Consider the following 26072-nt stretch of genomic DNA (forward strand, 5'->3'; position numbering starts at 1 on the left):
ACAGTTGGGGACACGGCAGCACCTTGATCTAAGGTACATCGACATCAGCTACCCTATTCACGTAGCTGGAGTTGCATATCTTAGGACATCATTGTCACCTAATGCAGACACAGGCCTTACACAAGTGCTTAACTTGGCCCCTTCCAAGAACTCCTCACAATGCATAAAGTTAAGCACATGTGAAAGGCTTTGAAGAATCTCAGCTTTAAACAACCCAGTTGAATTACATATATACATTTTAAGTGAAATGGCCTGGAATAATTTTGGTCTTTTGCACAAATAGTCTTGAGTTTAATTCTAACAGATACTTATATTCATGGAACTGAATTTATCATTTCATTATTGGTGTGTTCTTTTTAGCCTTGGGGTTCAATCTTAAGGAACTGGAACTTCTTAGCTGTGACTCATCCTGGGTATATGGCGTTCCTCACGTATGATGAAGTCAAAGCAAGGTTGCAGAAATACAGCACCAAACCTGGGAGGTAAAAGGTTTCAATGATTACTGCTTTACATATAAACTTGCTGTCTCTAAAGCTGAAAAATTAGACTGGAACCACACCCCTGGATCACATACCATTTATTGTCTGGTTCTGCAGGAGTGCATTCTTAACTTGATCAACATGTTTTTTTTTTTGCTTCAGTGTGAAGCTCTATGACCTCTGATACCTAGTAGTTTCTGTATAAAGACAGTAGCGGAAGCAAACTCCAAGCCCTTTTTTTCATAATGGGCTACAGTTTTGCCACCCAGAGTGTAATGTTGCAAAATCAAACTATTTTGTATTTACTGCATGAAAACCAGTACACCAAATTATAATTTCAGATGGTTAGAAACAAAAATGAAACTAACTAGTTAATTTTATTTTTATACTTTGTTTTTCCACTAACCATGGGCAAACAATATTAAACTAGAATTTTTCCTAAATATAATTTTTCAACATTTACACTTAGTTGCTGTTAAAAAAATTATTTCTGAGTTTTGTCATACAGTCTTTAAATGAGGCTTGTCAAAATGACTGGCAGCTCCCTTGTAGGCTCCACACACCTATTGTGGGAGAGGAGGGAGGAGAGGGAGATTTTGCATGCTGTCCCCATCCCAACCACCGCAGCTGCCATTGGCTGAAACTAAGATGCGTACAGTGCAGAGAGGCACATGGCAGGGAGTCTCCAGCCATTCTGAGCAGCCTGGGTTTGTGGCAAGCAGGGAACCTGTTTTGGGATCCTTCTGGGCTGCTGGCCATGAGCTGCCTTGGTAAGCACCTCCTGGCCAGAGCCTGCCTCTGGCACCCCAGTCCCTCCTCGCTCCAACTCCCAGCCACACATCACCACAGCCTCCTGCTCCAGGTCACCACTCAAACCCACAGCACTCCTCTTTCCCATCTGCCCTAGGTCACAATTCCCTCCCAGGTCCTGTACCTTCTACTGCATCCCTCCCCTAGACCAGAATCCTTTCCTGCATCCATGCCCCCTCCCTAACCCTACACCCTAATTCCTTACCCCAGGTCACAACCCCTTTTTTCACCCAAATTTCCTGTCAGACCTCACACCCTCTCATACACCCCAAATACCCTGTTCTGAGCTCCTCTCTGCACCCAACCTCTATCCCGTGCCCCATACCCTCTCCATAGAAAAGTGTGATCCTCAACCACTTATGAAAATCTTGGAGTGACACCCCATCCCAGTGTAGTCTGATCTCCCATAGAATATAGGTTATAGAATTTCATTGTTATCCCTTTAAAGCAACCAATAATTTATAAATAGCTGAAACATGTCTTCCAGAAATGCATCCAACCTTGAACTCAAAGCTTTAGTTGAAAAACTTACCCAAATTTGCTTTATTCTTCCTTTTACACAGAGTTAATATTAAGACCAACTTCTCTTTCTGATTAGTATCATAAAGGTACTTGTTAGGTTATTCATGTAAAATACTGAAACTTCCAGAGAGAAAATAGCTGGCATAAAGTGAAATGACTTATTTATTCACTATAAAATGTTCTGGAAATTCTGATGTTTTTGTTCAAAAGCCAATGAATAGAAACAAATTACTCTTCCAGTGAAATCTTGGCCTCACTAAAGTCAATGTCTGTTTGGTCATGAATGTCAGTGAGGCCAGAATTTCACATTTTCTATTTATTGTGGAAGAGGTACAACCTTTAAGTAGTGATACTTCACATCAAGGATCTGATCATCTCACTGGGGCTTCTTTTCTTGTGTGAGCTACTGAAAACTGAGTCACGGTCAGAGAGGGAATAGTTCATAATTTTTAGTAAGAGCAAGCATTTACTCCTGTGTTCTTGCCTGTAATTTCCCTTCTCTTCTATTGTTCCAATGTACTGTGCAGTTTTTATTCTTCTCCATGAAGTAAGTGAATTTGTCATGCTTTATGTATGTATGAGATGCTTTTTTGAGTACGTCAAAATAAAATCATCGCCAGTGTTCAGGATTTTTCAAGTGAATTCTAAATTGTATTAGGCCTTTTTTTATAAAGAAACTTTTCATTCTTTATTTTTCCCCTAATTTTCTCTTCTTTTAGAAATATTGCTTTATTTTTTTAATTTGTATTTCCTGTTTTGACTTAACTTATATATAAATAGTGGTATTTTTCCAAAAATATATAAAAAAAATCCTTTTCTGCAAATTACTGATTTTGCAAACACATTTGTTAATAACCCCACATAAAATTCAGTGAAAAATCTTAAATTAATGAAAATTCTTTTGTATTATATTTTTAAAGCTCCAATAGTACAGAATGTTCTTGTAATTTTATGTCATTATCTGCATTTCAGTAGTATCTTCGGAACCCAAGTGAGATTAGTTATTGCATTATGCCTGTATTAATGCATAGGAAATGATCGTGGCTCTGAGCTGCTGACGATGTAATGCCCTAGTCCCAAAGAGACCTTTAAGGTTGCTTGTGTAACATTACACAGTGGGACTATTCAGTGAGTACAGTTAAACTTGTACAGGTTGCACCTCTGTAATCTGGATTATCCTGGTCTGGCATTGCTAGTTATCCCATAGGTGTTCTGGGGCTGATACTCTGACATGGATAAACCAGCTGTCTGGGATCAGGAACATTGCTGGACCAGGTAAAGCAGTGTCGCAGGTGCTGGCAGCCAGGAATGGTGCCCCAGTGAGTGGTGGCCATCACTGACTTCCTTCAGTCTGGCAAATTCCCTTCTTCAGAACCAGTCAGGTCCCCAAGATGCTAGACCAGGGAGGTTCTACCTGTATGAGATTTTGCAGGATTGGGGCTTTAGTAGACAACATAAAAATAGTATGGTAAAGGAACCCATTATCATCCCCATTTTACACACGGGGAACTGATAAGATTATATGATTTACTTAAGGTCACACAGGAAGTCTATGGCTGAGGAGGAAACTCAATTCAGATCTCCAGAGTCCCAGTCCAGTGTCTTAACCGCAACATCATCTTTCCTCTTCATTTGTTTTGCTGTGTGACTTTTATTAGAAATGACTTTGTAAATCATTTGTCCTCCAGCTACATTTTCAGACTGAGTTGCACTCGACTGGGACAGTGGGCCATTGGATACGTAACTGGTGATGGAAACATTTTGCAGACAATACCTCACAATAAGCCTTTATTTCAAGCTCTAATTGATGGCAGCCGGGAGGGATTGTGAGTACAAATGATAAGTTTTATTTTATAAAATATTGATTAATTGCTAATTCATAATTTAAAGCACTAGAAGATGGTTTTAAAGTATAAGTAGTAATAAGTGACATTGCTGCTTTGTACTCATTTAGAAATGTGTGGCTATTACTGTTATTCATCTATGAAACACTTATTTTAAGGTAATTCATTTAACCAAAGTTAACTCTATTTTATGTCAGATAAGTTCTAGATGAAAATGAGTTTGAGGAGTTATTGTTTTAGTTGTTTTGAATTTAAAAGTCACACATGCGTAAGCTGATAGTGCGATTAGTTCTGCTAGTTGCTCCTGTGTAATACTGGATAATGGATACTAAAAGTATTTGGTAGGTTTATATCTTATTGGCCAAGAATGTCTCAGGTTTTTAATATTTGTGTGTGTGTGTGTGTGTGTGTGTGTGTGTGTGTGTGTGTGTGTACACGTATACACAAATCTGTTTTCTAAAGGAACTCTGACCTTTTTATAAAGGTTTCAGGAATTTAAAAGGGCTCTGCAAAACAGTAACTGTGCTAAGAGCACATTGGTTCTATTTGTTGAGTACCTCCAATAAGCATCTGTGTCAGTGTTGGGATGTGTGGGTGGGTGTTTTGCACTTTTGGATTACTTTTAAAAGTAACTCAGAAATTGCTGCTCTATTCATCAGCCAATTAATTTTATTTCTAAAAGAATAATTTTTGAATGCTAAGTATCAGGATTTGCATTGTGTAAAACACAAGCCCTGTGTCTACACCAGCTGCTTCCTTTCGGAAGGGGCTTGTTAATGAGTGGGTTTGAAAGATGCTAATGAGGCGCTGCAATGAATATGCAGTGCCTAATTAGCATAATGGCAGCTGCGGTGATTTGAAAGTGCGGCTTTTCGAATCGTGTGCTGCCTGTGGAGACGGGACCTTCCAAAAGGACCCCCCCGCCCAGGTTTTCGAAAGCCCTTTTTCCCATGTGGTGTTAGGAAGAAGGGCTTTTGAAAACGGGGCGGGGGGGGGGCATTTCGGAAGGTCCCATCTCCACGGGCAGCGTGCGATTTGAAAAGCCGCACTTTTGAATCGCCGCGACTACCATTATGCTAATCACCCACTGCATATATTCATTGCAGAGCCTCATTAGCATCTTTTCGAAACCGCTCATTAACATGCCCCTTCCGAAAGGAAGGGGCTCATGTAGACCCAGCCAAGGTGTATTTTATTGCTACAACTGTAACGTTCCTAAACAAGAACTACAGAAAAATTGAGTTAGAGGTTGAAAATACGTATGAAGAATTTAGGGTGAGTGCATTACAGGAATGTCGTAATGATCCCAAATCAAAGTGTTTTAAATCCAGACATCTCAAGGTATTGAAATCCAGACACCCATAACTCTGTCCTTTATTGACACCATGCAAGAATCTTAAAATTTTGATTTATCCAGTTTAATATATGATCCTACATCAGATTAAACTGATTTTTAAAGGTGAATTGTATGTGTTCATCTAAATAACTATAAAATGTCACTTTCAATGAGGTTGGATCCTTGCTTCAGGTGTAACACTAAGCTGAAACCTAGTAACATCAGAATAGTTTTCTTCCTTATCCTTCCATTTCAGTAACCCTATTTGCATTTTAAGCCCATGCACCATGCATTCTAAACAGTTTCTTTTAATTATTTACTTAAACATAAATACACTACTCTGTCCTTGCTGTCATTTGTATTCCATTTTGCTGAATTCTCACCTGCGTGTATCACACTGAGCAATGAGACGTACGCAGATCGTTTTGAGGTCACTGAGACCCCAACTGATCATAAGATGACCCAAAATTGTGTCATTGATACTTTTAGTACAATTATATTCCATGTAACCAATCACCATCTAACAAAAAATCTTATCTAACTAAAGATCAGGCATGTTCCCCTGATAACACTGCACATCATGCAGAGCTTATCTTCAGAATAGTTTGGTGAAATGGGTATGTACCTTATATATGTTTTGATTAACAGTAAAGAACCAGTTTCCCAAAGAAAATTGGGGAACATGACTCGGAAGAGAGAAAATACAATTCAGTCAGTATCTGTTTACTTCCCTATTGACTGTCCTGAATTTCATAGATTTACTTTAACAATGAAAATTGTGGGAATATAAATATTAATCATAATTTGTATTGTTCAGCTATCTGTACCCAGATGGACGAAGCTATAATCCTGATCTGACAGGGTTATGCGAACCTACTCCCCATGATCATATAAAAGTTACACAGGTATGTTACATGCTGTAAATTCTGTACCTTATTTGCTTGGAGCCCTGTCTGGCACCAATACATTTTTATTAATATAGCTGAGGAAAAAAATTTGGATTGTGTGGTTGACAAAAAAAAAAAAAAAAAAAAGGGGGAGGGGTTTGAGAGGGAAGTGGATGGCAAAAACTAAAAGCTAAATACAATGGTCATTCAGGTGTCTCTGAAATTTTAAATACAAAAAAAGGTTTTAACTTTGTTTTGACGGTGAGGAGGAATGTTTTCACAGCTGCTGCACATCTTCTGGCATTGTCTACTGAAGGGTTTTGAAGTGTAATATTTTGTAATCGTAATGTGTGGAGAGGAAAATGAAGTAAGAACTGGGTGATAGCTTTGACATCTGAATATCCAACAGTATTGAGCTTACAGAGAGAAAATACATGGGGTATTATCAGAAGGTTGCCATTTCCTAGTCTGCATCTTATTTTCCATGTGTGTGCTGTACACACTAGAGGGAGTTCAGGTGAAAGGAATATATTCACAAAAAGCTGGAGTGAATAATTTATTAAGGAAACTTAAATATATGTATAGTTTGGCTAAGCAGTTGTATGACACCAGTCTGCAAATATTTGAGAGGATAGCCACACTAGCACTAGCATCCTGGAAGAGTCGAACATGACCAGCATTGAAGCCATTACCATTCATCAACAACATTGTTGGACTGGTCACATGCTTCATATGTCTGCTCAGTGCCTCCCAAAACACATTGTTTTCCGAATTGGAGGAAGGACAGAGAACCGTTAGAGGCCAGTGGAAGTGATATAAGGACATGCTGAAGGCACACATGAAAAAGTATAGCATTGGTGTTAACACTTGAGAGCAACTTGCCCAAGACTGTCCCCAGTGGAGAACGATCATCCATGAGGGGGTGGCATAATTTGAGAGGTCCTGCCATGTGCAGATGAGGAGAGGTGGAGAAGAAGAAAACTGTCAGACTGCCCCATGCCCCTCCAACAGCTATTAATACCTTCCTCTTCTGTGATAAGATCTGCAGCTCCAGAATTGGTCTCATCAGCCGTCAACTGACTCACAAAGAGGAGGGTGACATGAAAGCGCCTTACTATTTATCGAGTGACCACCAAGACTTGAAACTAGAAGAAAGGGAATTGTAACCCTTTGTATCATGGTACACAGTTCAGAGGAAAGGAATGTTCTAGGCTAGTTGTGAGGAGAATCTTCCTAACAGCTTCTATAAACTTTGGGATACCATTTCCAGGGAAGACACGGGATTGCCAAAGAGCTTTTATGTTGATGACCAGCCACAACTTCATAGAATGTTTGATGAAATAATCTTGTGTTGGCTGCACAGAAAAGCACAAATAACCTGTTAGTCTTCAGCATTTTAAATGCTGTATTTCTTTACTGTACTCACAGACCTTACGTGAAGAAAAATGTTTGCTATATGTAGGATAGTAGGAATTCACTATTAAAATGTCCATTCCTGAGTATGTCCTTCTGAAATGATTGATTTTATACTGATGTTGAAAGCTGATGACTAGAGCTATGTAGATGTTTTTATTTAGGCCACCTGGCTCAAAATTCTTGCCCTTTTGAATTGGTGAGAATTCCCTGGTGCTACTCTGCATAGTTCTGCATGGTTCCCTTTTTCTCCAGGGATAAGTTGTTGTTTTTTTTTTTTTTTAAGTATGTTGAAGTCAAAGGGTCAAAGCCTCACCTCTCACTGTAGCTGAATAGCTCTGTTCTAAGCTGCTTTAATTGTCTGTTCTTTGTTCCTCTGGTATGGGGGGATCCCTAGGTGGTATAAATCCAGCACAGATGGTTCTGTTCTAGCAGTGTTCCCTCTATTTCTCACCTGTGTATGGAATGTATTTTTTCTATGAACTATTACGGAGGTGATATGTGATGGGGTGGGGTTGCAGATTTTGGAGTGGGGGCTGGAATTTCCAGGCTGGAGCAGAAGTTTGGGGTGAGGGATCCAACTGGGAGTGCAGTCTGTGGTGTGAGATGGGGGATGAGTGGCCTGGAGCTAGCTGCCCCAGGGCCTTGATGGGGAGAGGGGATGCCTCCCTAGCTGTCTGTTCCCACAGGAACACTTGGTCTGGGGGGAGGGAAGAGATCCCAATTCCCCAGCCACAGCAGGTCTGGGCCAGGCTGGGGTGGGGCCAGGGTGAGGGCACTTTTTCCACAGCTGCAGAAGCTCTGGGCCAAGCTGGGTTGGGGTCATGGGAGAGGCACGTCTCCCACAGTGACAGGAATCTCACCTTCCTCCCCGCCTTGCAGCCGAGTGCCTGCACAGCACTTAATAGGTTACTGCACAGCTTAGAGCGCTGGTGTCCAAAAGTAAGACACCTGATCACTACATGCCCCCCTCAGCCAGTCACTGCCTGCAGCCAGGTGCCCTACCTCCCCATCCAGCCCCTGCAGCTACGTGCCCTACCCCCCTGCACTAGTGACTCACTGAAACCGCCACCAGAGCTACACCACCAGAGTTGCCCAGCCCCAAACTGCACAGCCCCAAGAGCCTTGTCACTGGAGCTGTGCAGCCCCAAGAGCTGTGCGATGTGGCACCCGAGCCCCTGAGCCAGCACTGGTGCCTGAGGAGTTACCATGCTACTGTGTGGCCCCTGAGCTCCCAAGCCATCACCGCCACCCAAGCTGCCACACCAGCCCACTGAGCTGCATTCGCCACAATATGCTTCCCTATTCGCCACGTGGTGAACAGGGAGCTTATTGGACACCACGCGGTTTGAGGGAAATTAGTCTAGAACTCTCCCAGTCACCTTCTCTGGTCCTGGGGATGCAGCTGTAATTCTGCTGTTGTCCGTGTTCCCAGGAGCTCTTTATACATACCTAATTGGTATCGGGTATGGCAATGCTGAGGTGTTTAGAAGCTATGACATAGGTGGTGTAGAACTGGTTTTCGGAGCAGGTTGCTGCCCAGGGCTCATCTCTGGGGAAGCACCACAACTGGGCTGCTTGTGTGCTGGTTGCAGCTGAGAGTCTGGGACATACTCTTCACTTTTTTCCTCGGTACTGTATTCCATCTGCTTATTGTCATCTCACTTGGGTCTTTAATTCCATTTCTCCTAAATTTGTGTAACTCCCTTTCCTGGTATTAAAAAAACAAAATAAAACACTGTATCACAGTACACATAATTTGCTTGCCAAACTTCAAACCCTTTCTCAGTTCTGGAAACTTTCTACATCTGTGCTTCATCTATTATGTATACAGCTTCTGAGGCTGTCAATCTTGTTTGTCTGTCACTCTGGCTGTCTGATGAGTCAATGCAAAGCAATGGAAACAGCTACAAGAATAGCTGAGATTTTTTTGTTCACAATAGCACCAGGTTCAACTGGGCTATGTGTGGTCTGATACCATCCAGTTTTTAAGGTCATAGTTACTTTGACCCTAAGTATTGTACCTGGGCTATATAGAGGTACCGTAAGCTATGTACCTATATCATGCCAACAGTAACTCAACCAATCACCATGTTTGCTATACAATCAATTTACATACAACGTTTGCATTGGTTATCTGACTCAGACTGCACAAATGTTGGATTGGACCAACTGCTACAATTCTTCAAAGTGACCCATGGAACCAGATAACATACTCCTATATATAGGATAGCCCCTCCTCTCAGCACCCTGAATGTACCACCTGCACAACTCAACACAAAATATTTCAGTACAACTCCCCTACCCCCAAAGTCTCCAGCACAACCCCTGGACACAAATCAGCCCAATAACCTACACACAGTAGTCCCTCACTGCAGCATGCCCCTTCATTTCTCACCAGCACAAATCAACACAAGGACACATAACAACCCCTTATTCACCACCTGTAGAACACAGCACAACTTCCAGAACAATCCATAAGACACAAATCGTTCAAACCAGAACACTCATTGTTCGCAGAGCAGCATGCTCCCCTTTCACTGCCATGACTAATCCACATAAAATTCTCAAGCGCAACTCTCTTCCCCATCACACACAAAGGAACACAATTGCCCCTTACATATACGTCACTGCAGCCCACACCTTTCATTTGACACCTGTAGAAATCAGCAAAAATCTCTTACAACAGCACACACTTGCCTTAGTTGCCATTTGCAGGCGTCGGCATGTGACACTATAACCATTCACCAGCACAACTGAGCACAATCCTTTCAAACACACAGAACCATAAAGTTGGGACATCAGGTTATCCAAAGGCTTACCATGAAGTTACAAAGTGGAGAGGCAAAAACCCATGGGTCACCACTTGTTGTTTGGTTTACAGTAGTTTTTAGTGGCCTCTGCTAGGAGCACCACCCCATTAGGGTAACCATGGAACAACACAGTGATAAGAGACCTTTCCTCAAAGAGCTTCCAGGTAGATGGAAGGGGATGAGGGAAATGCCATTCATTGAGCCTCTGCCCTCAGTTTGTTTAGAAGTATACGAGAAATGCAGTTCAATGTCTGTCTATTCCCTATCAGCAGGGTGAGTTCATAGTTCTTGCCACCAACGCAGAAGGCACCCATGTTGGTGCTGTCACAAGGAGGCTATGAGTTGAGTGGGATGTGCAGACAGAACTTTTTATTACCTCAAATGGTGGCCTCTCTTTGTAGCTATTGATATAGATATGTAGGGGAAGTTCACTTATACGTTTTGTGGGTAAATAAAGGAATTAGCTCCTCACAGCTATCAGTGTAGTAGTTTTCACCAGCACTAACTCATAATTTGCTTCCTATCCATCCTCTCCTCTGTGGCCTTCAGACCCTTCTTCATTGTCCTCTTAAGTGCCATCAAGGAAGGCACTAATCTTTCCTTGGCATTGAAATGACAATTGGGAAAGGCACAGCTCCCTCTAGTAATTGATTATACAGAGAAACTAGGTCACAGCTTCCCAGACTCCAAGCTCGGGACTGAGAACACTAAAGCAATCCCAAAGCCACTTATGTGTACAAAACTTGAGAACTGGGAACAGAGCTGTGCAGTACAGTGCTTTTCATGTTTCTGGTATTATTAGCTTGTCAGTAGATTCTGACCATGCCTCCCCCCACTGTTTAAAAGTAACATAGTCCCTTAAAAGTTGAGAACGGAATTAATGGACTCAGAGGGATAGCCGCATTAGTCTGTGTCTTCACAAATGACAAGTAGTTCTGTTAGCATCTTAAAGACTAACACATTTATTTATCAGGTCACGAGCTTTTGTGGGTAAGACCGCTTCCTCAGATCCTCTACTCCAAATTGATGGAAGTGGGTCTTACCCATGAAAGCTCATAACCTAATAAATAAATTTGTTAGTTTTAAAGGTGCCACAGGACTGCTTGTTGTTAATGGAGTTAATGTTCCTTTTTATTATTTGGATTTATGTATCAGAGTGAGATAATTTAGAAACACAAAAACTTTAATTTATTCATATTTCTAGAAATGTTATGGTGAATTTGTTACAGTAAGCTTTTAAGAAGTTGGGGGGAGTAGATTGTGTGTAACTCCACATGACTGTCGAATAGATCTGTTTCAGTCATGCCACGTACTACTAAGAACAGTAAGCCAGGTGGGCAGTCCCATATGAAGTGTTTGTGGAAAGTGGTATTTAAGCATATTTCAGTTTTTACTGATCATAAGTAGTGATGCTAACCTAGACTTACTCTGTTCCAGGAACAATATGAATTGTACTGTGAAATGGGTTCTACTTTCCAGCTGTGTAAAATCTGTGCAGAGAATGATAAAGATGTGAAGATTGAGCCTTGTGGACATCTCATGTGCACTTCTTGTCTTACAGCGTGGCAGGTACAGTCACAATTCAACCAACCGACAATAAGGATGAATTGCTTTATTTTTCCCCTTGCAGTTTTCAGTGTGTCTTCACTGTTCGTCTTACCCTTCTCTGGCATTCAGTAAGGTCACAGTTAGTGATAAAGTTTTTCAAATGGTAAACTCAATATAATTTATTAGCTTAATTCTTGCATCTGAAAAAGCTAATACAGGACTCCATACCATCTGAGCAACATGACCTGGCGGTTGCAGTTGCTGATTACTCATTAGTGGAAACTTTTTGCCCACTTGCCCACTGAGTTGCTTTGTGAGGTCAGCTGAGGGAAATGTGAGGACAGGCAGAACTTAGAAGTTATGATTGACTGGGTAGGGTTTTGTGATGCATAAACTCTTTGTATTGTTCCCTAATGCGGGTGTTAGCAAACTTGTTACACTGGGCCCCACTTTTCATCCCTGCACTTAACAGGGGGCCCTCAACCCAGAAGTGATGCGCCACACCCACTGAATGACAGCAACAGTGGAGTCCAAAGGGGTGGGGGAGGGGGGCAGATGAGGCTGGTGGAGCCTGTGGAGGATGCTGGGGACACAGTGGAGCCCAAAGAACAAGAGAATAGGGTAAAATCAAGGAGCTCTGAGTTTCAGGAAATAGGACAGAAAGAACAATGGCTGTGATGAGTGTTCCTAGTGAACTGTGAATAGATGAGGGACAAATAGAGACCAATATACATCATTGATCCCAACAACCAAAGTTCACAGTTGGAATCCTCCCTCCCCCCAACACCAAGAGCCAGGCCCTAGCGTCAGTAGTTTAATTCAGTGTCAAGGAGCCCTTGACCAAAGCAACACGGTTGTCTTGTGGAAGGCGCTTTGCTCCTTGCAAGAGTTTTCTCCATTAGATGCCCCTCCACCAGGACATGTGAAAGCACTGAGCAGCTTTCTAGGCATGCAGGAGAGAGAAGTGGCTAAGCCCCTATTACCAGAGCCTGGTTAGATGCACAGCACTGCTGGCTCAGAGGCTTGTGGGTCCTGGTATGCCACTCTGCAAATTGGATCATAAACTCAGTGTCTATATACCCCACAGGGGCACACAAATAAAACATGACAGACCACATGGACAGCAGAGGGCCTGCATCTCCAAACCAAGTTACGACAAGCAGCGGCCGCGTAGGTGCGTGCGCCTGGGCTCAGGCAGGGAGAGCACACCATTGGCCATACCCAAGCCTCTTGAGCCAACACTGCTATACCCGTTGCTGCTTGTCACTCAGCCCTGGGTCATCCATCACAGCCTCACAACGCAGCTCTACCCCAGCAGCAGGCGGCACTGGACTCTGTCGCGTCCCATCCTGCATGCCTCTTTCTCTAGCTGTAGCACTCCACCCATCAGCCAATCCGTGGTGAGGCAAGCAGACAAAATCAACGCTGTACAGCCTCAGCTGTGGCTGGTGGGTGGGGTGGGAAAACCCTGCCCTGCAGAGACCTGTTAGCGGGCAAAGGCCAGGGAGTTACTTGTTTCATCGCCCCCCTGCCTCCTAGCACTGGAAGCATAGCTAGCCATGGGACATAGCAGGCAGTGCACAGCCAGCGTCCAGCCAGCCCTGCAATAAACGTGAGCTAAGTCTAATTAGGAGTGAGAGAACTTTTTGGGCTGTGTCCCCCCCTTACAAAATTTCACACACCCTGGGGGGGCATGCCCCCCCCTCTGCACACCTCTGCCCTAATAGTCAACTCACTTCAAAGATACTTTGTCCACTCACTTGTGTCTGTTTTTAACCACAAGTTTACGAATTCAAATTACATTCATGGTGGTGGTAAAAAAACTGGTAGTGCTTGGCCTGTGGGAAAAAAGTTCCTTCCAACATCACAAAAGCCCACCTCCACAGTTCTTTTATTACAGTTGTTGTCAGTCCATGAAACTACATTCTCGCTTACAGAAGTGAATGTTTATCAGAAAAATGCGTGGTGGCACAGTTTGGTGAAGTCTGTCCAGTTCGTGTCCGTGTGCTGTACTTTGAGGGAGGAAAGCATTAATGCCTTTAGTTAAGCATACTTAACAAAAAAGATTATTTAAAAATCGCAGAGAAATCCAGTTGTGAACCCTTTAAAAGTGTAAATTGAGGATTCTTGGATTTTTCCTGATGGTGGTTCTGAAAGTAAATCTTTTCAGTATTACACTTTGGGCAGATTGCCTCACCTTTCCTCTCTTTCTGTTTTGCTGTTTCTTAATGTATTTTCACATTGGGTACCACATTGAGGCCCCAGCCTCGGGGTGCAACGTTAATACAAGTAATGACTAAAAAATAGGAATGGAGGCCCTGACTTTGGTCTCATTTTCATTGGTTCTATGCCATCATAATCCATGAACTTCAGTGGAGCTCCTTCTGGCTCAAAATCTGATCAGAAATCATTTTTCAGTTTCCCAACTCAAGTGTAATCATTAGCAAAAGGCAGTTCTTAACGAAAAAAATGAGCACTGGGGTTTTTCTTCCATTAGCAATTACATTTTCAATTTAATCAAATGACATTGCAGATTTAACTCCTGTATAATTAATGAGAAGATGAAGAAACATACTGTAGCAATGTCAGTTGTTACAGGCTGCCAGTGGGTTAGTATTTAATTGCTGTCATAATGGCTCATTAGACATGCCTCAGGAGAGATTTCCAATACTTTTTTCCCCTCGTAGAGAAACATCTGTGTTATTTAATAAATTGAATAAGCAACTTCAAATCTTTATGGAATGCTAAACATGACATAGTGGAAGCCAGTTTGCAACAGTTTATTTGGGAATTTTTTTTTAGTTTATTCCTTTTACTGTAGATAGACAATAAGAGGACCATTAACAATTTTCCTTCCAGAAAATTATTATTATTATGATTATTTTTTACTGAACTGTAACAAGCTTTTGTGTTAGGGATGTGTATGTGTGGTTTTTGGAATGACATACCTGTGCTCATGTATGTGCATGGGTAGGTACATTTTGATGTGTGAGTTCCTGTAGATATTGCTTCTTGTTTTCATTTATTATTGTGGCATCCAAAGCGCCGTGGATGGTAGTTTTATTTTTGTGTTACTAGACATGTTTTGGAAAAGGTAAAGGCAGACTCGCAGTTCTGGAAAATGGAGTCCTCTGACAAGCCAAATACAGTAGAAACAGCATCAATAGACTCTTTGAACTGCCCTTTTAGCATGGGCCAACTTTATTCTGTACTGCTACTTCTATGGTATAAGAGTGAAAGGGATACTAGCCTTAAAGAGATATTTGTCTTGACTTTATAATAACCACTGTAGGTCCATGTAGTTTGTGGCTTCTCTTAATAGACTTGCAACATTGTGATGGCTTCTTTTGTGATATGGCCACAAGTCCAAGCCGACGTAGTTAGTTAAACTTATTTCACAAAAGCAACACCGTCTTACTTAGATGACCGTTTACATGCAATGCAAACTGTGTTGGATTGAAACCACTGTTCTGCAAGTGTAAGGCCGTGTATTTGAAGGCAGGTTCCTTAGCTGACTTATGTTAGAGGTACAGCATATTTGTATAGTTAAGTATTATCATTTACAGTAGAAGTCCATTTATCCAGCATGCTGTGGGAACAGGACGGGATGTTGGTAAATTGAAAATGCTGGCTAACTAAAAGGGAGGGCTTTGAACTGAGGAATGGGAGGAGTCTTGGGCCTATCAGGCAGTTGAGGTGTGGGAGGGGCTGAAAGTGCCAGACTGGGGCCAGGAGCAAGGGGCTCCCCATCCTAGCTGCTCCTGGCAGAGTGCTCCCTCACAGCTTTCATTGCCTGTGGTTCCCGGCCAGTGGGCTAGGAGCCAGGAAGTCAGCGCTCGGAGACGGAGGGTTGGGGGCAATATGCCTGCAAAGCCACTTGGCCATACCATCACCAGCAACAGGAGGGACAAGGACCCTTTTTTGTAGGGACCATTGGAGATGAGTGCCCCCCCCCCCCAGCACCCTGAGCCCCTCCCATGCTTCAGAGCTCTGGTGTACACAAGATCCTTCCCAGAGCCTGTGCCCTGCAGTTTCAGCCCCTTGCTGGTCCCACACCAACTGCACTATAAACCAGACTTTCTGTATCAAAAATGCTGGTTTATTCAGCTTGTTGGTTAGTGAAGTGCTAGAGAAATGGGCTTTTACTGTATGTAAAACCATTCTGTTCTGTGGCATGGATTTCTCTGGTAGAACTGATTGCAATCAGAAATATGTTCAGTTATAGCGTCCCTAGGGCCCCTGTTCAGGAAGATGCCCTGAACTTCAAGCACATGAGTAGGACCACTGATTTCAATTGGAGAACTCCATGTGCTTAAAGGCAGGTCTGTGCTTAAATATCTTCCTGACTACGGGGTTGGTATGTTGACTTTGTAAATGCTACAGGCATGTGTTACTTGTAAAGTATATTCGTATTAAAAGTTGTCATAAAAAGTCATTGCTCATGTTCACCATCAGACTAGATGTGCTGTTCAGTGCATGTCAATATGATCACTATGTACTATTGCATTAGCTTTATGAAGAGAAAATAGTGTAACCAAAGCAGCTTAGAAGACATTTAGGGGTAAATTAGAATTAAATATCCTCACAAAACACTGAGAGCCAAGACTCGTGCCTATAAATAAACATTATGGGATCATGGGAAACTTGGCCACACCTATAAGTGGTTGTCCATCTAACTAAAATTACAGCATACTACAGATGTTTCTGGACAAGACAGTTCCTAATCAAAGAGGTTCACCATGTACATGATAAATTCAGTCACATCATCAAATCCCCTGATAAGTTGGTTTTAAGCTACCGATTAGGGTTTCTGATATTAGTATTGAAGTCAACTGAGTAAATCAAAAAATTGTATGGAGGTACAATCTCACAAAGTAGCGCAAAGATGAAAGTCTTGGTTTATCATTTTTTTCAGTTGAGCATAAAAGGATGAGTATACATGCTTGCCTCTGCTTTGTCTCTGGGTAACCTGCCTATTTCCAACAGTTGGCAGCTAATGAACTGGATCTTCATATATAGGAGTGAAATTCAGCACTGATCTTGTAAATGGAAGCCCTTGGGGAAAAGAAGTATAGGTTATTCCTCTGAAATCTGTGACTTTCTTGTCCACAACATCTGTGATCCACCGCAGGGCCACAATGGATGGGAGGGAAGGCAAGATGTAATTATAAAGCATTAGACTGTGTCTACACTAGCCCCTTTCCTCGAAGGGGGCATGGTAATCAGCCAGATTGGGGAATAATAACAAAATGCTGTGATGAATATGCAGCACCTCATTGGGCTAATTCTTCCTGCGGCAACTTTTTTTTTTGGAGGTAGTTACTTTTACTGGTTCTCTGTAAGATGTGATCTTGTTCATTAGAGCTTTAAAATATAGTTGCAGGGCCAAATCTTGCTGGCTTTACTCACCAGTGAAGTCAATGGGATTACTCAAATGAGTAAGGCAAACAGAATTTGGCTTTTTGAAAGCCATTTGGCATACTGACTTGGCAACTGCCTAGATATGTTTTAGCAAGGATTTCAATGACTGAGATACAAAAATTTATACATATGAAAATCTCCTGACCTAATTTCTCTCTGACTACAAATGGACAACCCATTTCTAGTCATGTTTTGTAAATAATGCATCAAGCATCATTGTGTGAACTACTGTTGGGATTTTCGAGGAATAGTTGTGAATAATAATTGAACCATAAGACTAAAAGATAAGTGTTATATAAAATACACCCAAATATAATTTTGGTATTTTTTAGATAACAGTTCAGAGATTTTTTTTTAATTTAATAATTAGCTTTAGTTTTTTAAAACTCATTTGCAGTAATGATGACCACATTAAAGTGTGTGTGTGTGTGTGTGTGTGTGTGTGTAAAATTAAAAAGATAAATATTAGAATTAATTATTTTGTCCAGTAAAACATCTGTGGACCTGTTTCTGATTTCAGATATCTCTTTACGTAGTGCCAGAAGTTGGTGAAAGGACCATGGTGTAAATAAGAATGTGAGTCTGTATTTAAGGCAATACTTTTGTTTTTGTGCAGGAATCTGATGGTCAGGGCTGTCCTTTCTGCCGATGTGAAATCAAAGGCACTGAACCAATAATTGTGGACCCTTTTGATCCAAGGGATGAAAATTCCAGGTGCTGCAGTATTATAGATAGCTTTAGTATGCCCATGCTAGACTTGGACGATGATGATGACAGAGAAGAATCTTTAATGATGAATCGTTTGGCTTCAGTCCGAAAGGTAAATATTTTAACAATTGTGTCATGCTAAACAAATCAAATATTTGTGAAGCTGTAGTGACCTGTGAGTGGTGTAATTGCATGTAAGTTTCTGCAGTTTACTATACAGTTTATAAAAAAACTAGCAATAAAAATTAATTAAATTAGTATAATATTGCTGTCTAATCAGGAAAAATGGTCAAATTATCAGAGTTTGCAAATTGTGTTAATTCATTTGAGTAAAATTGAGTTACATCGGTTTGTATTCACTAAGAATCTGGTCCAATGTATATTCAGTTTTTGGTAGAAAGCTCACTATTTGAGTGTCTCTCTCCAGGAACAAAAATGAAATGGCTATACAGAATGAGTGTTTAATTGCTGTTCACTTTTCTTTTTTTGCAAGATTAAACCTCCTTTCTAAACAACTAACAAAAGTGACCCCTGTGTAATCATTCCTGATCACATCTCTCACATTTTGATTGATCACTAGTGGATTTCAGTCTGCTTTTTTTAAATTATATGTGTTGGCTACCTCGAATCCTTCTGAAAATAAAATGTAGAGTTTATCTTTTTTTTTAGATTGACTTTGAAATTATTTGTAGAAGTTTTTTATCTTTTTGTTTGTCTTTGGCTCATTTTCCCCCATTAACTTTTGATCTTTTTCACATTGGTAACTTTCGCAATGTGCTCTTTGATTTCTGTTATACACAAAGATCATTGAATCAAATTCAATCAAATATTAATTTTGGACAAAGTTTTTCAACCCATAGCATATTAATTTATCATTTCCTGATCATTGTATTTGCTTGTATTAAAGAGCACTCCTTTCTTTTGTTCCAGAACATCCATCAATCTATGTCCTCATTTAGATACATGTTTTGGATTTTATCTGCCTTTATGATACTCTTCTGGACCTCTTGTGTCATTATCTCTTATGTTGAAAGGACACCTTGTGCTAGGAATCCATTCACTGCCCTCTAACTTTTTATTGCAACCTATACCCTAATCTCTGTGTGCAGTACTAAAGATCTTTTAGGTTTAAGTTGATACACTTTCATAATGTTATTTTTATGACCAGGTATAATACAATAAGCTCTTATCAGAGATAAGTTGATTAAAAAACCATCACAAAGCATTAAATAGCCTATAGTACTATATATTAATGGTGAGGAGCAAGGCACAAATTAGATTAATTTGAATAGTCCATGCTCAGCATTTTACTCGGTTGCTTTAAAACTATTTTGAAAGCTTTCAGATTCATCTTGCCCATTGCCCATGAATCTAGCTTTACATTCAACACAGGGTGAATTCTAATGAGTTTAGTTCTGAAAAATGAAGGCATTGTGTTTCTGAACAAATTCCCTTTTTCCCCCTTTCTATTTAGCAGTGAAGTTTCAGATGGAAAATGCTGAATTGTAAAGTGAACAGGGTAAGCTCAACCTGAGCTAAAAGATGTTCTTGCAAGGGAGCTCTCTGTTTGCATTCAATACCAGTTAAGGGTTGCAAATTCTCTTCGCATTCACTTGCTCTCTTTTATGCTGCAGTTAGAGACAGGCTATGGATACATCACTTTTAAGCAATGGTCCTGAACTAAATCAATGCAGCTACTACAGTAGTGGTCTGGAACATGACCCGTGCAGGTCTGGAGCAAGAGAGACTCCCCATTTCCCAGTGGGGTGGAGCAGCTTCAGGGTTTACACAGAGTTTTTTGGTAGCGCTTTCAAAAGTTCACGTCTCTTTAAATCACTTCATATTCAATGTTTCTTCTGAGCCTATTGAAAGAAACACTTTTCCCTGTGGCATTATGTAGGTTATATTATTTTTCCATTCTTTACTGATTTCAGTAAGTGCTGTTAATGTATTTGAGGCTTACACAGTGGCTCTATCCCTCATGGCTCTGTTACACACTGTCTCTTTAGTTGATTGTGCATTGGAGAAGGGATGGCAAATTCATTATGTTGGTTCTTCTAGCCAATCCATGCTTGTGCTTTCCCATATTCCAAAGGTAAGAGTCTCAGAACAGAGAGTGTGTATTTCCAGAAAACTGAAGAACAGTTTATTGGCACTGAAACCAATTTTACTGTAAGTCCTATATCTGGGCCTGAACCATGACCACCTATTCCTTCTGTCTGCTTCTAGAAATTCAAAACCACTATGATATGTTTTCTTTTTGCGGTGCATCACATAAGGCAGTAAACACTTTCTTCTGATAGCTGTATTGAGATACTTGCTTTTATTTTATTTTATTTTATTTTTTTAAACTAATGCTATATTGTGGAGTTTTTCCTCTACGGTCTCATTTCAGTTTGTTGGTTGGCCTCCCAGCATACGTGATTTAAAAACCAAATCTGTGTTGCTGATCTACTATGTTTCAAGTTTGGGATATTTATTGTGAATATGAAATACAGCAGTATAAAACTAGTAATTTCTACTTCCTTTGCATACATACCTTTTTATAGCAAAGATTTGTAGGAGCTGCCTCACTATCGCTTCCTACCTGTACACCATTAAATGAAAGTACAAACACATTGGCTATGGCTACACTACATTCCCCTTTCGGAGGAGGAATGCAAATGAGGGAGATTGAAAATGCAAATGAGGTGTTGCTTTACAAATCTCGTGCCTCATTTGATAATCTCGCCCAATCGCTTTTCAGGAAGAGACTTTTCTGAAAGCAAAAACAGCCATGTTAGATGGGGTTCCTTCAGGGGGAAGAAACCGCATGTTCATAAGAACCCTTCCCCTATTTTGTTTCAGGAAGAAGGATTCTTTCAATAACAGGATTTTTTCTCTGAAGTAACCCCATCTACACCACTGTTTTTGCTTTCAGAAAAGTCTCTTCCAGAAATGTGATTATGTGAGAGAGCGCAAGTGAGGCGCAAGATTTGTAAATCTGCACTTCATTTGCATTGACAATCTCCCTCATTTGCATTCCTCCTCTAAAAGGGGAACGTAGTGTAGCTGTATCCATTATCCCTGAACAGCTGATAAATTTAATCTGTCCTGAGTCACACGCTGGCCAGCAAAGCTCACCTTTATTTTTAAATTAATCTTGCACCATGTGCTAGCAGTGGCCAGATATGGGCTGTGAGAGGCATGCCAAAGGAGCCAACTCCCAGAGATATGGAGATATACCTATCTCATAGAACTAGAAGGAACCTTCAGAGGTCATGTCCAGTCCCCTGCACCCACAGCAGGACCTTTCACCATCCCTGACAGTAATAGAGAAGGAGCTGTGTTAGTCTGTATACTATCAAAACAAAAAAGCAGTCAAGTAGCACTTTAAAGACTAACAAAATAATTTATTCGGTGATGAGCTTTCGTGGGACAGACCCACTTTTCAGACCATAGCCATACCAGAACAGACCCAATATTTAAGACATAGAGAACCAAAACTGTAATAAAAGTTGACAAATCAGAAAAAAAACGATCAAGGTGAGCAAATCAGAGAGTGGGGGGCGGGGGCTGGGGGGATCAAGAATTAGATCTCTGTACATGGCCCCGTCAAGGATTGAGCTCCAAACCCTGGGTTTAGCAGGCCAATGCTCTAACCACTGATCTATCCCTTCCTCTTCCACTGGGAGAGCTTCTTCTGTTCCTTGCATTTATCCATGGGAATAAACACCTAGAGCATTCTGTTCAATCACTGTAGCCCGAGTGATGTCTAGGAGAGGTGGTCTTAGGACTAGGCCATCAGGAATAAAGTCCTGAATTGCACTTGGAAGCATGGTAGGAAATAGCGATTCATGTTCTGTGCTATGTGCTCGTATCATCCTGCTCAGAAGAAGGATGGATAGCCATGTTCATTGATAACTGAAGATCCCAAGTGGTCTCCTCTGGGGACTCAGAATAGAGGTCACTGCAGTTGTTCAGCATAAAGATAAGAAAGGCCCATGTACTATGATAAAGTCTCTGGCCCGCCAAAGATGATAAACGTTTGGAAGTGATTTTGTGGAATAAGGCCTCTAAACTGAGACAGCAGTCAGTATAGTCCTGGTCATTCCATCAAGTTGTATTCCCCTGTCCCCCAATGTCAACTCTACTTGTCTGCACTGAATCAAGTCCTCTGTCTTCCAGAGCCCTGTCACAGAAGGGCAGGAAAGAGAACACAGCATTGTAGTTTAGGAAGGAAGTACCGAGTTAAGTGTTAGCAGCATGTGGATGATATTGCAACCCAGAATTGCTCACCAGGACCTTGCAAATTTGATATATTGTATGTGTTTGGTCCTGGTGAAGGTGATGAGACAAAATCCTTCAGGACCTCAATAGAGATCCTTTGGAGAAGAAGAGTGGTTGCTTATCACAAACCTTCTTGGTCATCTTAAATAAATGAGTGGAATAAACAGATCACTTTTTTGTAGCTCCACTTGTCTTAGCTAGGTACAATGGAGCCCATATTTTTTAAAATTAATTGGGATCAAGGAATTCATAATTTTGAAAAGGTGTATAAAATTTAACATCTCAGAATTATAGCATATGTGGCACATAAGTCACATGCCCTATATCAGATTCTTCCTCTTTTTTTCAAACCACCACAAATAAATTTACGTTGCGCTGAAGGTATTGACATGTAAAGGGGTGCTGACTTGTTCATCAGCATCAGTTTCATCATGCAAAAAGTTTTTTTCTTCGGAGGGAAAAAATTGTTCATATAGCTGCTCAGCTACGAAATTGAGGCTATATTGTAGTGCAACAGAACCATCAGCATCAGTTGTACCAAAGTCTGCTGAAAGATCCAATAAAATTAGTGTGTTCTCCTAGCTCTGTTGTGCTCTCACCAGGAAGCTTAATTCATTAAGGTTTCCAAAATACATTGAACTCTTTAGATGACATGTTAGATGAAATGTTGATGGAGACGATGCTGAGGCTGTGACTGTAGGCTTAAAAGACCTCTGCCCTCATGAAATCAAATTAGCTAAAATCAGTCACTGCTTGTGACATTCTTTCTTTTATCGGGGTTTTGTTAGTTCTAATTTTTTGTCTGACCTCCTTCTTTTTCTGCCTCTTTAGATGCATGTATTTGCATATGCATATGCATATATATATATATATTTTTATATATTTTATATTTTTATTTTATATATATATATATATATATATATATATATGTATGTATGTATGTATATGTACATATATAAAATAAAAATATAAAATATATAAAAATAAAATAATATATATGAATATATATATTTTATATAAAAATAAAAATAAAATGTTGGGTTTTATATTAAGCCAGCCTGGCAATCATCAAGCCAAATTTGGCGAAGACAACATGGCAGATAACTCATTTTTATTTCATCCATTGTGATAGTGGTGTACTAAAGATTATGCCCAACTTCAAGCCACCTATTGGAGATTTAAGTATATTTTATAGGGATTATTTATCCTAAATTTAAAAAGAAAAGCAGTATTGTTTTATGTTTATCCAGGTTTGTGTCTCATGCAGTTATCCCTATAAAATATTCTTAAATCTCCAGTAGGTGGCTTGAAGTTGGGAATAATCTTTAAGACACCACTGTCACAATGGATGAAATAAAAATATGTTATCTGCTATGTTGTCTTCACCAAACTTGGCTTGATAATTTCCAGGCTGTTTGAAAATAAAACCCGACAGAAAAAAAAAAGTTGAAATAAACTTTATAGTTGAGAACAAATAATTTAAATTTATGAATGCTAAGGTAATTGTTGAATAAAACATTACTGTTATGGTAAACCAAAGAGGGAAATCACTGAGGCCTCATCTACACATGCAGCATCTTCTTGAAGCAGTTTCTCTGGAAGCTGTCTTCCAGAGAATCATATGCTGGAAGATCGCATACACGTGTAAAATGTAGTCCAAAAGAGCAGGCCCTTCTTCTGGAAGATCGTGTCTACACAAGTACAGATGCTTTTCAGGAAGAAAGGGGCAGGAAATGCAGATAGGGTCGTGTGGCTGGAGAGCTCTTCTGGGGCTGCCAGCCATGCGGCATGTTAAAGGGCACCTCCCAAACAGCCCCTTTCTGCACAAGCTGCTGACTCCTGCTGTGCTGCCCACAGCAAGTCTGAGCCTGTCCCTGGTCCTGACTCTTCCAACCATGAGTCAGGGACCCCCAGCAGCTCCAGACCCGCAGGGTTGCCCTGACCCGGCCGCTGACCGTTTTCTTGGTCACCCTCCTCAGCCTCCTGTGCTGCAGGAGACCCAGGCCCAAGGAGCCCAACCCACCATGGCACCTGTCGGGGCCCCATAGGCTTTACCGCATGTGTGGACCCACACCACCAGTACTGACTGGTGGGACAGAGGGACTGGAACAACATGCACTGTCTGCAGAACCTCCAGATGAGGAAGGAGACCTTTCTGGAGATCTTCAGCTGGCTTGCACTCATCCTTCGACATCAGGACATGTGGATGCGGCTAGCCATCTCCGTTCAGAAGCACATAGCTATTGCCATGTGGAAGGTGGCCACCCCAGATAGCTACCGCTCCATCGGGCAGCAATTCGAGGTGGGCAAGTCCACTGTCAGAGGCTTCATCCTTAAGGTAAACCACACTCCATGCCCTGGCCCAGCTCAGGGAGTGGGGAGGGGGTTGTTGGGCAAGGTAGACCTCAGGGCCCAGGAGGTGAGGGCTTGGACGGGGAGGGGGACAGGGAGTCCTAGCCTTGAGGGGCCCTGACACCGCCCCGCCCCCCATACACAGGCCTGCTGCCAGAGGAGCATTCCACCCGGGTTTGGAAGAGGGCCCTGTAGGTTGGGAGCCTAGGGAGGGGGCAGGGAAACCCCTGTGCACACCTACAAGTGTGCTCAGTCTCTGTCCTCAGCAGGTCACGAGAGCCATCGACGATGTGCTGATGTGGAGGCTCATGGCATCAGGGACCTGGACACCCTCATCAAGGGATTCACCGAGCTATAGTCCCCCCCAGTGTATCAGGGCGCTTGATGGCACACACATCCCCATCAGGGCCCTGGACCCCTATGTGAACCACAAGGGGTACCATTCCATTATGCTTCAGGTGGCAGTGGGCTGTCGAGGGTGGGTCACAGACATCTATGTGGGCTGGCCAGGCACGTGATGCTCCCTTCCTCCATAACTCTGCCCGGTACCACCAGATGGAGGCTGGCACCTATATCCCCCGACGGGAGTACCGGGGACATCACCGTGCCACTTTATCTGGTGGGCGACCCAGTCTACCCACTGCAGCCCTTGCTTATTCAGCCATACACGGGCCATGTCACCCCCACCCAGGGGCTGTTCAACTCCCAGCTCAGATGGGCCCAGTACCCTGTGGAGTGTTGCCTTCAGTCACTTGAAGATGAAGTTTAGATACCTCCTTGTGTGCCTCGAAGTGGGGTTGGAGAATGTCCCCCAGATTGTGGGCCCCTGCTGCACCCACAACAACCTTATCGAGGCATGTGAGGAAACCCTCCCGCAGGGCAGGATGGGTGAGAACTGCCTCCTGGCCCTGGTTGCCATAGCCCACACCCCCCCATCAGCAGCTACCCCCACCCCTGACCTGAGGGACAGGCATGTCTTGGGAATTCCACCATAGCGGTGGCCCATGATTCTGGCACATGGCGTCGGGGATGATGCTGGCTGTGGTGGGCTCTGCAGTCCCCTTCCCCAGGAACAGGCTAGTGGGCAAGGGGTGGGGAGTGTTCTGACATGGGGGGGTCCGTGTCCAAGGGGCAGGTGGGCTGGGCACAGCCATGCACCCTGAGGTCCCCCTATGCATGTGTACAACTTGTGGGGCTCTCCATGGGGGAGGGTGCCAGGTGTTACCTGCAGGTGTGCCAACAGCCCCGGGGCACATTCTGAGGTGGAACATTTGTGGTAAGGCTTTGCATGGGGGCCCAGGTGTGCCCCCCAGGGGAATGCAAACATGCTTACCTGAGGAGCCCTTGAAAAGGTTGGGATGCCCATCTGGAGGTGGCCTGGCTACTGGAGACAGAGGGCAGCTAAAGGATGAGTGAACCCTTGGAGGATTTGTCCCCAGATGGGACTTCAAGCTGTGGGGCTCTGGGGTTGGTCTGGGCTACTCTTCAGGTGGACCTGCGTCCCCCTCCGGTGCAGCAGGGGGTTCCTGTGCCACAGTGTCCATGGTGGTGTGTAGGTGTCATCCCACACCCGGAGGTCCTGCAGCTCCCTGAAGTAGGGACAGCTGGCTGGGGCCTGGCCGACTGGTGAGCACTGTTCCAGGCCTTCATGTAACCCTGCCGGAGTTCTT

At 42.3% G+C, this 26072-nt stretch overlaps 1 protein-coding gene across 4 annotated transcripts in view; it reads left to right on the top strand.

Annotated features, from left to right (window-relative positions):
- The window catches only part of CBLB (Cbl proto-oncogene B), a 233845-nt gene that overhangs the window by 141002 nt on the left and 66771 nt on the right, over positions 1 to 26072 (top strand). For all 4 annotated transcript variants that reach the window (XM_074999003.1, XM_074998995.1, XM_074999010.1 and 1 more), the window contains 5 exons: positions 361 to 482; positions 3500 to 3637; positions 5809 to 5896; positions 11542 to 11673; positions 17690 to 17893. In XM_074999003.1, coding sequence (XP_074855104.1) covers positions 361 to 482; positions 3500 to 3637; positions 5809 to 5896; positions 11542 to 11673; positions 17690 to 17893 — 684 coding nt within the window. The remainder of the gene's footprint in view (positions 1 to 360; positions 483 to 3499; positions 3638 to 5808; positions 5897 to 11541; positions 11674 to 17689; positions 17894 to 26072) is intronic.

The sequence above is a fragment of the Carettochelys insculpta genome, chromosome 1 (assembly GCF_033958435.1).
Source record: "Carettochelys insculpta isolate YL-2023 chromosome 1, ASM3395843v1, whole genome shotgun sequence".
Classification (NCBI taxonomy): Eukaryota; Metazoa; Chordata; order Testudines; family Carettochelyidae; genus Carettochelys; species Carettochelys insculpta.